The 15582-nt window shown below is 43.5% G+C and overlaps 1 protein-coding gene across 2 annotated transcripts in view; it reads left to right on the top strand.

The window, feature by feature from the left end:
• AGK (acylglycerol kinase) overlaps positions 1-15580 on the top strand; it is a 44192-nt gene extending 28612 nt beyond the window's left edge. For both annotated transcript variants that reach the window (XM_042795522.1, XM_042795521.1), the window contains 6 exons: positions 1894-1951; positions 4261-4408; positions 5524-5621; positions 7896-7966; positions 13317-13401; positions 15107-15580. In XM_042795522.1, the coding sequence (XP_042651456.1) occupies positions 1894-1951; positions 4261-4408; positions 5524-5621; positions 7896-7966; positions 13317-13401; positions 15107-15244 (598 nt within the window). In that variant the 3' untranslated portion in view covers positions 15245-15580. The remainder of the gene's footprint in view (positions 1-1893; positions 1952-4260; positions 4409-5523; positions 5622-7895; positions 7967-13316; positions 13402-15106) is intronic.
• Positions 15581-15582: the final 2 nt, after the last annotated feature.

Below are 15582 nucleotides of genomic sequence, written 5' to 3'. Positions count from 1 at the left end.
TTGTCGTTTAAAATAAACACTTATTTGGTGCTGACCTGTTCTTCTAAGTATTTACTCTCTGCTTGTCTTCTGGTGCCCACTTCTGGAACTTTATTCCGATTGTATCAGTGGGAAAAGCGCTCTCTTGAGTAAAGTCTAAGTAGTTGGCCATTGTTTTTCATCAGTTGCCAATGAAAAGACGCATGCAGACTCTGTAACTCAATTCCAACAAGGGACATCAGATGCAGTAGAAATGCCCTTCGGTTCCTGCCAGAAATGGCATGGACCGTGCTGTCTGATGACTGTTCTCTGAATGCTAAACTAATAATTGTTGGGCTTCCTCCAAATGGACATTTAATATGCCACTGTCTGTGTATCAAATGACTCGCATTATTTGGTGAAGGAGCAGCAGGGCCAAAGCAGTTCACTTCTCAGGTTGTTACGGAGGAATGGCAGCACATGCCCCTGCTGCACAGCTGTGAGGAAGTACCATGTGTTTTGGGAATGAGCTATCTTTGTCGGGAAACAAGAGGTAGCAGACCTCTGGAGTCTGGCTGGCAGATGTTTGAGTAGAACTGAGAGGTGATGTGGAACAGGGGAGATGCAGTAAATGGCCAGGGTGTTTGTCCCCGGGAAGCAAGGGACATGCTTGGTGGCTTGTGCAGGTGCTGACTTGGCTGTGCTGCAGGCTTTCCTGCTAATTGCAGCCCCAAGATTAAAGAAGTGCATTTCTCTCCCTCTGCACTCTCACTAGGCTTCCTGCACATGCCATTTTTTCCCTAGTGTCATCCTTCATATCTTTTCCTGCATCAGTTCCCTTTCGTAAGAGTCTTGGATTCAGTGCTGGAGGCGTGACAGCACCTTTTATATTTGGTGCAGCGTTGAACATTTTCAAACCTCATTCTCTTCCATGAATGTTTTTGCATGCACAGAAAATGTGTGCAGTTTGGAAAGGACTTCAGTCACAAACAAATGGGTGCTCAGAATGTGCCTGGGACAAGGACCGGGTGTTCTTGCCCTGTTTTTGTACTTCTCCCTAAGCATCCACTTCTGGTCCGTATCAGAGATGGGTTATTGGGCTAAATGAACATTTGGTGTATTCCAGTACAACTGATCTTATACTTAATAGAAGGCACCTACTTTGAAGGGAATCAAACCATAAGCCCCAGTTCCAGAAATTTGTCTGGCTGTCCCTCTGATAAATACTGTCCTGGTGGAGACATGGCGCTGTTTTATGTTTTTGAGGTTTTATTATTTTACAGACAATTTCACGACTTAATGGGAATGGTGTGACAGTTGCACGCCTTAGTAGTTAATGATACACTTACATCTGCAGCGCTCTTGAGCTGATGGTGTTTAATGTGCTTTGTTGACCTTCTCTGGTGGAAGACAGTGATCAAACCGTATGCTGAGCCTGCCAAAATACAGTTACATCTTTAGATTCTATACAATACTTTATGGCTGGCAGGATTTTTGTTTTGTAAAACATTGATTTTGATCTGGGAATCCTTTGGGGCAAATTGATGTTTGCTGGCTCTGTTCTTTTGCCACTGAAGCTGCTGATTTTTATTTGTTACCTCCAAGCTCATTCTTTACTGTATATTGTGGAGATGCATCCCACCAGCTGTTAGACCGCAGACCTTTAAACCATTCCCAGTTGTGTCACATAACTAGGTAAAATTCTGCTACTGAGGTGTCATGCATTTTGGTGATCTGTAACTCAGGAAAGGGATGTCACTGGTAAGCTGCTGGTGATGTGTAGAAACTATCTGGTAGTATCACTAAAGCTAAAGGTTGTAGGGGAGCACTAACTTCGGTGGCCAACAAGTCTGTGTGCTCTGACTTCATGCAAGATTTCTCCCTTTCCCAGCGTTGACCCCTAGATATCTTAAAGTCCTATCTGTGTTCTTTCAGGTATTGGTACCTTGGACCTCTGAAAACCAAAGCAGCTCATTTTTTCAGTACATTTAAGGTAAAGAGTAATTGTGAGGAAAGTGGGTTTTGTGGTTGGGAAACCAAAAGACTGACTATGCTTTGTATAATTTATCTGCAATTTTTTGTGAAAGTTTCTGGTAGCAATATAAAATCGGAGTGAAATTCGACTTGTTTAAAAACAGTACCAATTGCTAGACTTAACTTCTGAAGATGTGAAGGGGGAGAAGGATAAAAAAAATAATTCTTTACTGAGGATCTGTTGCGGCAAGATCACCAGGGGGAGCCAGTAACCACCTCTGAAAAAGAGAGTGGTAATGGGGCAGAAGGTAATCGTTGAAGTGCTCTCTCACTTTTTCTCAACACTCTTTCTTATGATAACATTTCATCCTGATTTATTCATTTAGCAGAAGTAGCTGTAATTAGACTGCTCCTGCACGTTGATAATCAGGCTTCCATATGTAGTAAAATGAACATGAAGATTAATAGATTATATCTTGCCCTAAACTTTTCTGTTGCTTAAAATGGTCCCTGGAAAGATTAAAATTTGACCTGTGTGAGAGGTGAGGCATTTTCATTCATGTGGTCTTCCTGTTCTCTGAACATATAAGGAGCCTCATGAAAGGCTGTGGAAATACCCAGGAGCTGGTATGGTAGATCAGATTGTGCAGTCGAGCCATGCTGTCTGTGATAGTGCCAATGCTTCCTTGATAGGAAGCTCCTGTAAAGGGGAGTTAAATTGTAACACATCCATGACATTTGAGATGGTGATTCTGTGTAGTGGTGTTCTAGGTAGAAACCTATTTTTCACTTCTTTCCAGCCACTTTCCCATGTTTGTTGAGTCCTTAGCCTTACTTAGTGGCAGTGATAGTGGATTTCACTGGTGAGCTATTCATTGCACATTAAAAAGATCTGTTTGACCTGCTGAAGGTTAGAGAGAGAAGTACCAGCTTTTTCTGCTATTTAGATAAAAAAGTTTCTACCCAATGTCCCCTAATTGTGATTATTGTTGCTTCATGTGCCTCTTACGTTATCATTTTGTTCATTTCCATAAAAAATGGCACCAGCCTGTTGAGCTTAATCTCTTCCTAGCCTGTCTTTGCTGCTGTGCCCTTCATCTTTTTTGGTTTTGCTGTAGCTGTCCTTTGACTCAGGATGACCTGTAGCTGAAAACAGTGTACGGGAAAAGAGTTCACCTCTGATATTGGTAGGGGCATTGGTACAAGTGTAACATCTCCTCTAAAATATACAGGCTTAAATTATCACAGCATTGCTGCTTTTCCCTTTAATCATTTACTGACTGTTTGCATATTGTCCTACTGATACAACCTCTGTTTGTCCTGTTTATTAATGTAAGTATCATAGTAGAGTCTTTGCTCTGGGGTGTGAGGTAAATTAGCTTAACAACCTGTGCTATATAATCCACAACTACTTCTAAAGTTTTGTACATAGAAAAATAGTTGTATAGAGTACATGTGGGATCTTGGCTGGGTTGTTGTAGTATGTACATTTGTAAAGCAATCATGTTATTCCTTTTCTTCTGTAAGTCCTATGTTCTGAGCAGTTCAGAAATTATTTTTAAAACAAAATAAGAGAAAATAAGCTTTGTCAGCATCTGGAAATATTTCAGGAGCTAAGGTTTTTCTGTAGCTCATCATTTTCTGGCACTGGAATCTGAAATACCACCAAGAATAGTGTGTTACTTCTCTTTTTAGGTTGTGTTTTGTTTTGTTTTGTTTCCTCCCCTCGGATGCTTTATAAAGCTCACCTGACTTGCCTTAAGGCCTGTTGTATTGTTGTCTATAAACACCTGACTATAAGGTCAGATCTTGATTGTTTGAGTTGTTGGAGAACAAAGGCCTGGCAGATTTTAGTGCCCCTTGGCTGCACACAGAACTGTAGTCTTTGTTTGCACTAGACCCCGCTGTGCAGTTGCTCTTTGAGGTTACCTCTGTGCCATGCAGAAACCAATTGTGCTTTCAAACATGAACGTTGGCCTTGCCAGTTTTGGCTGTTCCTTCCATCTAGAAGCAGCTGGGTCACCTGCCACACATCAGCAGCAAAGAAAACATCCCTTTACCCTCTGCTTGTAGAGGGGAAAATACCTCACCTCTCTATGGGGTAGGAGTAGATCAGTAAACTTAGGAACTGTGGGTATGACATCTCATGTATGAATCTGAAGGCTGGAGAGCCATAAAATAGTCTGAGGCGGTGGTGGGATCTGGGTAGCTATGCAGGAGTACTTGGGAGCACATAATAAATGGGCTAAAGGCCTAAACAGAATAAACAGGTAGGTGCTAGGCAAAATGCCCTTTATCTTCTCTCTTTCCTTTCCATGTAAATCCAAGGAATGGCCTCAGAAGCATCAAGCTGCTCTCATGTATCTGGGTCCAACTGAGAGGCCTCCGGAAGAACCAGAGGAGAAACTGTCCAGACCTCCTTTGTATGTGAGGCTTTACAGACGACTTCGGTTATACTGGTCATCTCGTCCAAAAGGTGAGGTGTGTGCATTTTGGCATACTTACAGGCAGGCTGTATTCCTCTAGTGGATCAAAGTGTGCAAGGGGGTGTTTCTGCTTTACTTTTCTCCTCTCTCATTTTTATATTATCATTATTATTATTGTTTTTTTATTAAAACTGTGACTCTGTCAAGATAGTTACAACCGTGTCTGCCAGAAATTGAACAGAGTAGTCCTGCCAGTGCTTGCGGTTTCATAAACAAAGGTGGAATAGTTGTAAAGAACACAGGGTGTTCCCTGGGCTCGCAGTTGCTTGACATTGCCACAGAAGCCTCCATGGGTGATGCTTGGCACTTAGGGGCAAGCTGCTTGAAATCCTTCCTCCTGTAGAATGGCTTCTGAGTGAGCTGGTAAGAGAGGAGCTCTACTTGTTTTCCAGGGTGCGGGGAGTTGCTGACACAGAGCAATGAATGTTACTTAAAATAGAGCAGTAAAACTCGGGCCATGCAGAAGCCTTAAGTTTCTCTTAGCACATGAAATTTCTTTCTGTACTATATGTGTTCTTCCGTGAGCGTCTCTTGGGTTGGGTTGTTAGCTAGGCAGTGCATGGGGCAGGCTGCAGAAGGAAGGGGAGTGTGTATTTTGTGCAATCCGGTGTGATGCAAAGTCTTTCTCATCCCTTCTTGGCTAGCAGAGGTGATTTAGACAGAAGCATGAACTAAGTGACCTGTATATGAGAACTGAACCATGGAGTTTTCTCCTATGGAAAATACATGCTACCACAGCATCCTCATCATTGGATTCCTGTTTTTTTGGTAGCAATGCTTCATGTGCTTTCGAAATGCTCCTGTAATACTGGCTGAGGAGATCTGTTAATCCCTGGGCATAAGACCTCACAGGGCTGCCGTGTAATGTGCTTGATAGTCTTTCCTGCTCCTGTGTAAATGCTGGTGGTGTTTTTTTCTTTCCTTCAGTACTCCCAAACTCCCTTTTCCTTTAAGATTTTGACATTTGAAAGAAACAAAGCCAGTGGTCATAATGGGTCAGCGTGATTTTTGCAGCTGGTGCTGATGTTTCATGCTTCATAGCAGTGAAATGATGATCTGTGTAATTAAATTCCACTTAATGATATCTTCTCTTCTTGATTTGCAGCAATCCCCCAGGAGGTCACCCCAGAGGATTGGGAAGAGCTGAAGCTATCCACCATTGAGCTTTCCATTGCAACTCGGAACAGGCAGCTTGATCTGACAGTAAGACCATAGTATAACTGGATTCCAAATGCTGGATGCCCACATAGTTTTTCTTTCTTGTTCATCTCCCATTTTTGTATCTATATAAATAAAATTGACCACCCCATGCAAGGAGGAGGGGCCCATGACTGAATCCAGGAATGTGCTAGTTTCAGAGCCAGTGTAAAAGCTCTGGAGACCCGTGTGAAAATGCAATGCAGTGGGATCAGGACAAATTTCTAAAACAAGAAGGTCTCACTAGGAAAACAAGCTTTCGAATTGCCTAGGAGAAAACAAAGCATCAAAATCAGCACTCCTTTCCTTCTTGACTCATGGGAGAGTGATTCTGTTTTATCAACTAGTGCTGGAAGGAACCTGAGCCTGAAGGTCTGCCTGGGATTGTGGCTTTTTCTCTCTCTTCAGGCTTGCAGAGCAGAGAGTTAAAAGGAACTGGGACTAGAGAAAGGACAGGGGCTACACTGGGTCAAAGGACAAGAAATGCAAGTGGTTTTGGAAGAGTAGAACCAAGGGAGCAAGGGAACTGTTCCTGACATAACCTTCTCAGCATGCTCACGCTGTTCATTCAGTGTTTTAAAACCTGGCTTTGGCTTATGTCTGTGTTCTGGTGCTTTTTTTTTTTTTTTTTTTTTTTTTTTACTGTGGAAACTATTTGGATAGATGTCAGTCTTTAATTTTGTTGGAAAATGCTAACACGGTGATGCCGTACCGGTGAGCTGCTCTTCATGTCTTCTCACGGCTGCAGGAAACCACTGCCACTACACACAGATTAACAGGAGGTGATGAACTTACTGCAACGTGTTTCTTGCTCAGAATTCAGAGTCTTTAAGAACCTGAAAATGTGTCGTCCTGATACATTATCTTTGTGGGACCAGACAAAAAAACCACAAACCAGGCAAATCTTAAAGTTTCCTCTTGTTCTCTCTTTAGAATGCACCACATAAATTTCAGTTTTTTCTCATCAGTGGCTTATGATTTGGACCACCAGTGATCTAGTAGTGGTAGAAGCTGAACAGAGGGATAGTATTTGGGTATTTGTTTTTTCAGTTGTTTCGAGATGGTACTTGAATAGAACAGTTTTGGTCACTGAACTGGATTGGAGTTGGTGATATAAAGTAAAAACAGACCTACCAAGAACTGGAAAAGTATCTCATTGCCACAGACTAGCCCTTGCTAGTCTTTTTTTTCCCTCTGTTATGCCTTCAAGATGCACGTCAATAGTGATATTGAACAAAGAGGTAACGTAGGGTTCTCAGGTGTCTTGCATAGCCTAGAGAAACGGACAAGTTTATGTTACGGCAATTATACTTTTGTGTTTGTAGAGCTGGAAATATCTTGATACTGCATCTTTTTTTTCTACAGATACGGACCCCTTTATAGCATTTTTTATCTCCCACTCTTGAAGCCATTGTCCCTGTAGCTATCCAAGCTGAACAACAACTCTCTCAAATTGATACAAGGCCATATCTGCTGAGTATTGTCAGCCACTCCTGCTTTTCTTGCTTGCCTCAGATTCATGCCTGGGCTGCCCTGTTGAAGAGAAGCTGATAAAGCCATATAGGTGCAGCTCAGACAGTGCCAAGCCTACCTCTCCACATACAGCAAAGAAATAAACCAAGATATAATAATAATATTTTTACTTTTGTCATTTTGATTGCATCTGCACTAGGACTTTTGCCAGGACAGAAATGTTTAAATAAATAAATAAATAAATGCATCTTAATCAAAGTTGCTTTCCTAGCAAAAGCTTTACTGTATACTTGGTTTAAGGGCAGGCTGTAAACACCAAATAAGCTAAGTGAGGAGTTTTAAAGGAATAATACCAAGAACATTTTGACTTCCTATTTCTATTGTTTAAAATTCTCTTACTGTAGTGTTTAGTGGCTGAATGTGGCATCGTTGTACTGTTGCTTAAATTCATGAAAGACCCATTGATTTGAAATCTTCATGAACAGAAGTAAACCCAAGTGACCTGCAATTACTGTCTTTTAAAAGTGTGTGAAATGTAACAAGAAGCCAAACGCGTGAATCATTATTTCACTTCTTGTGATATTTATTGTTGAATAGTCATCAGTGGGAAATTACTATCTACAATTTATAATCCAAATCTCATATCGAGAGTGGAAAAAAAACATGAAATGCAGAAATAATGCATTTTTTGCCTCCTTTTGTGGGACAAAGGCCTGGGCATTTTGTGAACATATTGCAGCATCATGGGTGTGGCGTTTTGAAATGTTAACCTCTTGATTTCTGAATCTTTTTTTTTTTTTTACGTAGCGCACTGAAGACTTCATGGATATTTGCATTGAAGCAGATAATGTCAGCAAAGGACAGTTTGTGAACAGAGGGTGAGTCTGGGAAGGCTGTGACAAAATGACAGAATCTCTGAGTCGGAACACTCATTCTGAGAAGTGTGCTGTTTTTCTCTGATCCTGTGCTGCAAAATTCAGAAGCAGAGGACTGCAGAGGACACCAGTCAGCAATGCTTCCTGGGGATTACTGATTTTGTTCTTTGAAGTTCTTAGTAATTTTTTCTTTCTGGAAACAAGGTAGAGCAGTCTACCTGAAGTTCTTCCTGGCTTCTGACTTTGCTATACCTTTTCTATTTTTTCCCGTTGTTGTTGATCGGTGCCACTTGGACAATAGTGTTATAACTGAGTTTTATAGAGAGCCTCACAGACCTATCCCCAGAATCTTTTAGCTCTAGCTGCTGGGTGGATTGAGAGGCCGGTCACAGAGCTGAAACATTTGTATTAGTGGTACCTGGAATTTTTGAACTCTAATCAGAGAGGCCCTGCTTCTAAGTGAAGAGCCTTGACTCAGTAACTCTTGTGAGAAATTAGGTCTGAGCTGGAAGAACTTTTGTAAGATGTGAATTTAAACAGGGACTTTAAGCAAATGTATTGGTGCTGCTTGTATGTGGAGTAAGAAGGCTGCGGGTATGATGAAGGAGCATGCAGAGAAAAAGCAAACGTGTATTGCTTCCTTTGTGCTTGGAATGTTGACCTGTAGTGTGCTTCGTCCTCCTGCTCTCACCAGAAACAAATCTGAGCTGCTTTTTCTAGCTCCTCCATACAGTCCCACTAGCAAATACATGGTGTTTTCAGTGCAGTTTTTACCCGCAACAGATTTTCCTACTAAATCCGGGAGTGCTCTTCTGCATGTTTTTATTTGCCAATACTGTTTTATAGTCCTAGAGCTCCCTCTAGTGAAAAATCAGTGGAAAGATTTTGACACAGTTTTGTCTGCTTGTCACCACCCTGATAATTCCTGAATGCATGTCTTGTTTATGATACTAACAGCAGCAGCAGTCCCCTTATTTGAGCATCCCACAAGTGGGTATAAGATCTTCTAATCTATGCATACATGGTAGGTCAGGCTACCACCTGCAACTGCTTTTAAAATGCATGAGCTGTGTGGACCATCGGTTGCTTGGTACTGAAGTCTTTGCTTTGAAGGCTACAGAATGAAAGGAGGAGGAGATTTTCCCATTAGCAGCAAGAGGAATTTGGCCTTTTAAAGGAGAGAGACAAAGGAGATGCTATGCTGGCTTCTTGGACACTTCACTAGCAGAAAAAATGTGGATGAATTTGTGTGATTTAAGGGAGGGGTATTTGAGTGTGCACCCACCATAAAGAATGTCTCCCGTGTGGACTGGACATGCTTCATGCAGTAGTATGTTGCATTTTCTGACTGCAATTGCACTGTTATGCAGAAAAAGCCTCTGATGAGAGTTAACATGCCCTGCTGGCTAGAGCTAATTAGAGGCAGTACCAAAAGCTTTGAGCTGCTGTTCAAGCAAAGTTCAAAGAAACAAGCTCTTTTGATTAAATAGTGCACAAAAGTCTGTAGATAACAAAGAAAGAGAAAGAGGGGTGTGTGGGGTGGGAGAGCAGCGGGGGAGGGACTGGTTAGTCCTACAGAGAGGAGTCGGAACAGGGAAAATGTGCCCTGTTTTTGCAAGGCAAAATCAGGGTCTTCAGAGCAGCTCTCCACTGCACGGTGCCTTTGGCAGCTAGGTTTGAATGAAGCCCATTATTAGAGGCTGCCCATTGCCTGGTACCAACAGGGTTTGTCTTTGGAAATGTGTGAAGAAACTTTTCCTTTTTTTCTTTTTTTTTTAATGCATAGTTCTAAACGTCACTAGAGTTTTGGAGGTGGAAAATGTTTTTAAGGAAAATCCCGAATCGGTGCAGATATCGAGTTTTTTTTTTTTTTAATATTGAAAAGGGCACTGGCCCGAGCTGATCAGAACTGATGGGTCACACAGAGGAAACCACACATCCCACGGGGAACTACCATGCAGGCTCTGGCAGTGTGTGTTGGGGGGGGGGTGCATCAGAGTGCTGGAGGGCTGGAATTCAAAGGAAGGAGAAGGTCATCCCAGGTGTATAGAAGCACCCTCTGTCAGTGGATCAGATTTGTGTGAGCAAGAGCATCTGCAGCAGGGGTAGAGCCGATGTTTAAGATAAGGTGGGGGAAGAACCAGTGGTTACACTACAGTGCTTGCTAAGAAGGGCTGGAGGGAAGGAGAGTGGGAATGGAAAGCGTAGGACCAGTAATCCACATCCTGGTAGCCAGTTTAGATTCTGTATATGAAAGTAGGGAGAGGTGTCGCTCTAGGGCATCAATATAGTTAGCAGGTGTCCTGGGTTGAGTGAGTGGTGGAGTTTTTTTGGTAGCAGGGGAGGGAGCTATAGGGGTGGCCCCCAGTGAGAAGCTTCTCGAAACTCCCCCAGCTCCACCTCTGCACCAAAACTGAGCCCATCAGCTGCGCCTCTGTGAGAACGTATTTAAGAATGGACGTGGTGAGGAGCAGTGGGACTGGTGAGGAGGAGTTGCTGCAGCTGCATGAACACCAAGGTCAGTGGAGGAACGAAGGAAGAAAGGAGGGGGGAGGTGTGCCGGAGCAGAGACCCCCCTGTATCCTGTGGGGAGACGGCAGGGCGGCCCCCCCTGCCACCCATGGAGATCTATGGTGGAGCAGACACTGATTTATGGCCTGTGGTTTCCACCTGGATGATCAAGGTGCTATGCCCGGGGTCTTGTGGGAAAAGGCAGCCCCACTGCTGTAATTCAGCGCTGGGAGGATTGCAGCATGTGGGGGAGTCCCACTCCGGAGCAGCTCGGGAAGGGCTGCAGCCGTGGGAGGGAATCCAGTCGGAGGAAGTTGGTGACCCACGCTGGAGCAGTGTGGGGAACGCTGCGGCCTGTGGGAGGGACTCATGTTGGAGAAAGTTTGTGGAGGACTGTCTCCTGTGAGAGAGGGACCATGCTGGAGCAGGGGGAAGAAGTTCCAGAAACTCTTCCCACCGAAGATGAAGGAAGTGGCAGCACTGACTGCACCCCCCATTCCCTGCCCCTGCGCCACTGGGGGAGGAGGTAGAGATATCGGGAGCAGAGCTGAGCCCGGGAAGAAGGGAGGGGTGGGGGGAAGGTGTTCTCAAGATGTGGCAATGCTTCTCACTGTCCTACTCTGTTATGTGTTGTTAGTGTCTGTAATAAATGTATGTTCTTTTTTTTCTTCCCCTAACGAGTCTGCCTTTTGCTCGTGACCATAAAGGGGGATTTTTTCCCCATCCCAGTCCTATCTCGAACCCCAAGCCTGGCTCTCTGTCCCTTCTCATTGCCGGAGGGGAAGGGAGAGAGAGCCACTGCGTGGTGGTTGGCTGCCGACCAGGCCCAAACCACGACATCAGGTACGGTGCAGAAGGCTGAGATTTTTTTTTGGTTAGAGAGTCTTAGTCGTTTAACACTGGCCACTCCCGGAGATGAAAACTAGGTTAAAATTGTGTGTGTTACCTGCAGTAGGTGTTGCGGTTCTGTCTCTGCCTGTATTTTTGTGATTCACCATATGGAGTGGGATAAAACAATCGATTGAAACTGTTGCTGTTAGGTTTTGGTCTTGCTCCTCTTTCACCTTGCCATATTGTCTTGAGTAAGGAGCAGAATCGAAAATTATTTCTGATCCTTTTATCCAGGGCCACTAGAGAGGCAATCACTGCAAGTGGAGTTGGGTCTACCTGCTTACCCGCGTCCTCCTTCAACTGATCTTTAGTTCCATGTCTTGTCTCTTTTGTGCTTACCTTGACCCCATAACTGCATCTATGCAGAGCCTCATTTACCTCTGTGGACCAAAAAAATCTACTTGCTCACCAGGGTGCAATATCTAGGACCTTGTATGTTAAACTTTAAGCAGGGAATCTTGCTGCTTGTTTGCACAGCGCTCTATAAACTGACAGTATTGCATGCCATCAATGATTTATAATTTATATTGCTGGGAGGATGTTTGGTTTCCTCATATTCACTCATGAATCTTTTGATTCAAATGAAACTTCCCATAGTTAACATGGCTTCTGTCCTTCCCTGCCCTTTCCTTTGGTACCTTAGCTTTTCTTCCTTTGTCTTTGATTATCATTCCCTGTTTCAACCCTCTCTTCTCATGTTTCTCTGGGATTTTCTGTGATTTTTAAGAGGCGCTTGCATTCTTGAGGGCATAGAAGGCTTGGCGTATAGGGAGTTCCTGACATGTTTTTGTCACATCTTCTCCTGGGCAATATTTAAATACACTCTTCTTGCATATCAGCCTACAGAATAGACAGAAAAATTGGGGACCACTGGCATTGCCTGTTGGAGGAATATCTGTGATAATTCTGCCACGCTTCAGAGCTGTGATACATTAAGGCCGTAATTCTTTGCTGTCCCCTTTGCTACTTGTGTGTTGCTTTCTGTGTGTATTGGGGCACAAACTGAGGTGTTACTGCCTGGGGAGCAGTGTACCCTTTGTCAAACGTCAGCCAAAAAGCTGGTGTGTTTTCTGTCGGGAGGCCAGAGGTACGTCAGCATAGCCAAGAGCTTGTGCTTACTCTGCAGCAGCACACCTCGGGAAAAGGAATCGCAATGCACTGTCCTTTAACAGTCGATCCAGTGACAGGACAGCAGCCTAAGTCTTGAAAAAGACCACATGGCAGTTGCACCACCAGCTTTCTAAGACAGGCAACTGCCTTCTATGTGCTCCCATTTGACATCCACCGAAGTAGGAAAGTGGCACTTCCCTGAGTACAGTACGTAAATAAGAAACTCACAGGCACCGGAAGAGAGAGCAGCTGACAAAAATTGATAGATTATTTGGAATGGATAAAATTATGAGGTTTCTTCACAAGAATGATATAAAAGCAGCTGGTAAGAAACGTCACGCTGACTGGTGCTGATGTGAGAAGTCAAGGTGAGGTTTGTTTGGTTTTTAGATGGTAATTTAGTGATTCGATATAACTATAATTCTATCAGGTTTTTTGGTTTAGGGTCGTTTAGGTTGCTGTAAGTTATGTGGGTGTATGGGATATGAGGAGGTGGTAATCATTACAGGAATGGCAGAGTTCAGCATGTGAGGAACATAAAACTGTGCTCTATGTTCAAATATACAAAACTACGTTTGGATATATTCAGTGAGGCTCAGCAGAAGCAGGCTGGAGGCTGTCAGTGCATACTGATAAGTATTGACTGCAGCAGAAGAGGGAATGTCTATTTTACTTTCTCACGGGGAAACCCACAAATATTTGTATATATATATATACACATAACCTCTGTGATTACCAAACGCATAGTGATTTACCAACCCACAATGACATGTCATCCCTAACGATGGCTGTTCCCAAGTGAAATGTGTCTCTTACCTTACCTCTCTTTTGGTTTGAACAGAAGTCAAAAGATGCGTGATCCACATATGTGCCCTGAAGGGAGTCAGTGCATCCAAGCCAGCAGATGCATCTTGCAACTTCCAGAGGTGAGAAGCTGAGGAAGCTGGAAAGCTGTCGCTTTTATTTCCTTGTACCCGTTGATGCTGCACAGTAAGAAATCCCTACTTCAAATCTGGGAGTTGGATTATACTGCCAGGGAGACACTCCCTCCCTCAGTGCAGCAACTGAGCCCCTGTCCAGGAGACACGTACTTTAATTTCCCAGAGGGGGAGCTTCATTCTGCCAGCAAAGAGTGGCAGACCTTTTATGTAGACAGCAGTGGTGGTTGTAAAGGGTCTCTTACTCAGGTGTATCGCATATGCACACCTTCTCCTTAATACTGAAGACAAGTATGTTTTACTCCGTGACTGTGCTGTATAGAAGATAATATAGAAGCTTTATGGAGACCGAGGAGGGGGAGACAAGGCAACAGGGCTCAGATCACCAGAGGGAAATGTCTCAAAACTTTGAACAGATGAGGCTGAAAAAGAAGCCAAAATTGTGTCTGCCTCTGTAATTTAGGTCAGTGTTTTGTTGCTTCTTAGAATGAAGAAGCTGTTACTGCAGCCTTGGGGAGTATGGTTTCTTGTTTTTACAAGGACATAAAATCAATCTCATAGATAATTTCTATCTTCAAGCGATCTATCATTTGGCAAAATAATTCCATATTAAGGGAGAATAGAACGTGCCAAAAGGTGAAAAAATCTGTTGCTACCAGATGAAAATCCGGAGTTACGATGTCATGATTAGCCAGCATCCTAATACTTGCATCAAACTCCTCTCACGGCAATTCTGTGATTCTGAAAGAATACTCTGGAGTGCTGGGCTAAGTACAGCTGAGCCATAAGTAAGGGTTTTGGTATAAAACGAGCTGTTGATACTGCAGCTGCTGCTAAGATCTTCAGAGTATGTATGCATGGCACAGAGCAGTGCTGTGACCTAGTTTTGGTGAAGGAACTGGAGGCAGCTCAGATGAGTCTCACCAGCTTTGCAGAGAAGCAGGATACGTTGATCCAGGCGGACTGCTGTGGCTCCAACTTCCAGTGATACTTTCTCTAATCTGTGCTGTTCCGGTGTACGAGTTCACTTGGAGCTAGTCTGAGTACCCACGTAACACAGCCCTACCTTGAGTCAAGTGCATGCAAAGCAGTCACCAGATTTGTTTAGGTAAAGTCAACCTGCCATTTTGATGAATGGTTTTAATCATTGATGACTTAATCAGCCTTAAAGAAAATGCTTAAGAAAATTCTATTGCTGCGTAATTCCTGACCCGTGAATTACTTGGCATCTCACGTTTCAGATCAATACAGTAAAACAATAGCGAAAGGTGTTTTTTAACATGGATTTTATAGGAGTTATTTCACAGGCACTTGTGCAGATTAGGTTGTGTCACCACTGGCAGACCAAGATCCAAGTGCATATAATTGTAGTTCCAATAGCAAAGAATCCTTCAGTATAAACAATGTGGGTCATTAAAGCTCCCTAGCGTTGAATTATCACCAATTAGCAGCTAAGTGAGGTAACATCTCATGCTACAGACTCTTAAGGTATTGTGTGCAGTGAAGGATAGCTCTCGCTGTGTTGTTGAGACCAAATGGGCTGGAAGGCATAGGGAGGGGGTTGTCTTGGTTAAGACTCAGTTGAGTATTCAACTGCATTAAAAATTAGTAAAAATCAGGTATCAGTATTGCAGCGTTGCTGAAATAACAGGTTTGATGTTTCACCCTGATCAGCACTGTTATCTGTACACAGGGCACTGGGGGATCCTTTGGCATTGATAATGAGGAGTATGAAGCTATGCCTGTGGAGGTGAAGCTGTTACCCCGGAAACTCCAGTTCTTCTGTGATCCCAGAATGAGAGAGCAGGTGCTCCACGCAGCAGTGCAGTGAGAACTCGCGTCGAAGGGGCCAGTGATTACCAGGCTTACCAGGCTCCCCTTGAGGCATGTGAGACCTCACTAACTCGCATTAACCCCGCCAGACTAATAAGCCATTTGGCCATTTCTATGCACAAGGTACTTCCACTGGCAGTGGCCGATTTGGCTAGTCTCAAAGGGGTTAAAAATGCAAATGAAAGTTCTGAGAAATGCATGTTAACTTGCTTTTTTTTTTTTTCTTTCCCCAAAGAAGTCATCAGTGTTCCACTTACAGCACTGCAGGCTGAGTGCTGTGTGCCAGATGCTTCTGCTTTAATGCAATTGTATATTAAAGTAAAATGAAAGCACACT

This window comes from Tyto alba, unplaced genomic scaffold, assembly GCF_018691265.1.
Source record: "Tyto alba isolate M040663 unplaced genomic scaffold, T.alba_DEE_v4.0 Super-Scaffold_21, whole genome shotgun sequence".
In the NCBI taxonomy this organism is placed as follows: Eukaryota; Metazoa; Chordata; class Aves; order Strigiformes; family Tytonidae; genus Tyto; species Tyto alba.
This window is presented reverse-complemented; position numbering and strand designations above follow the sequence as displayed.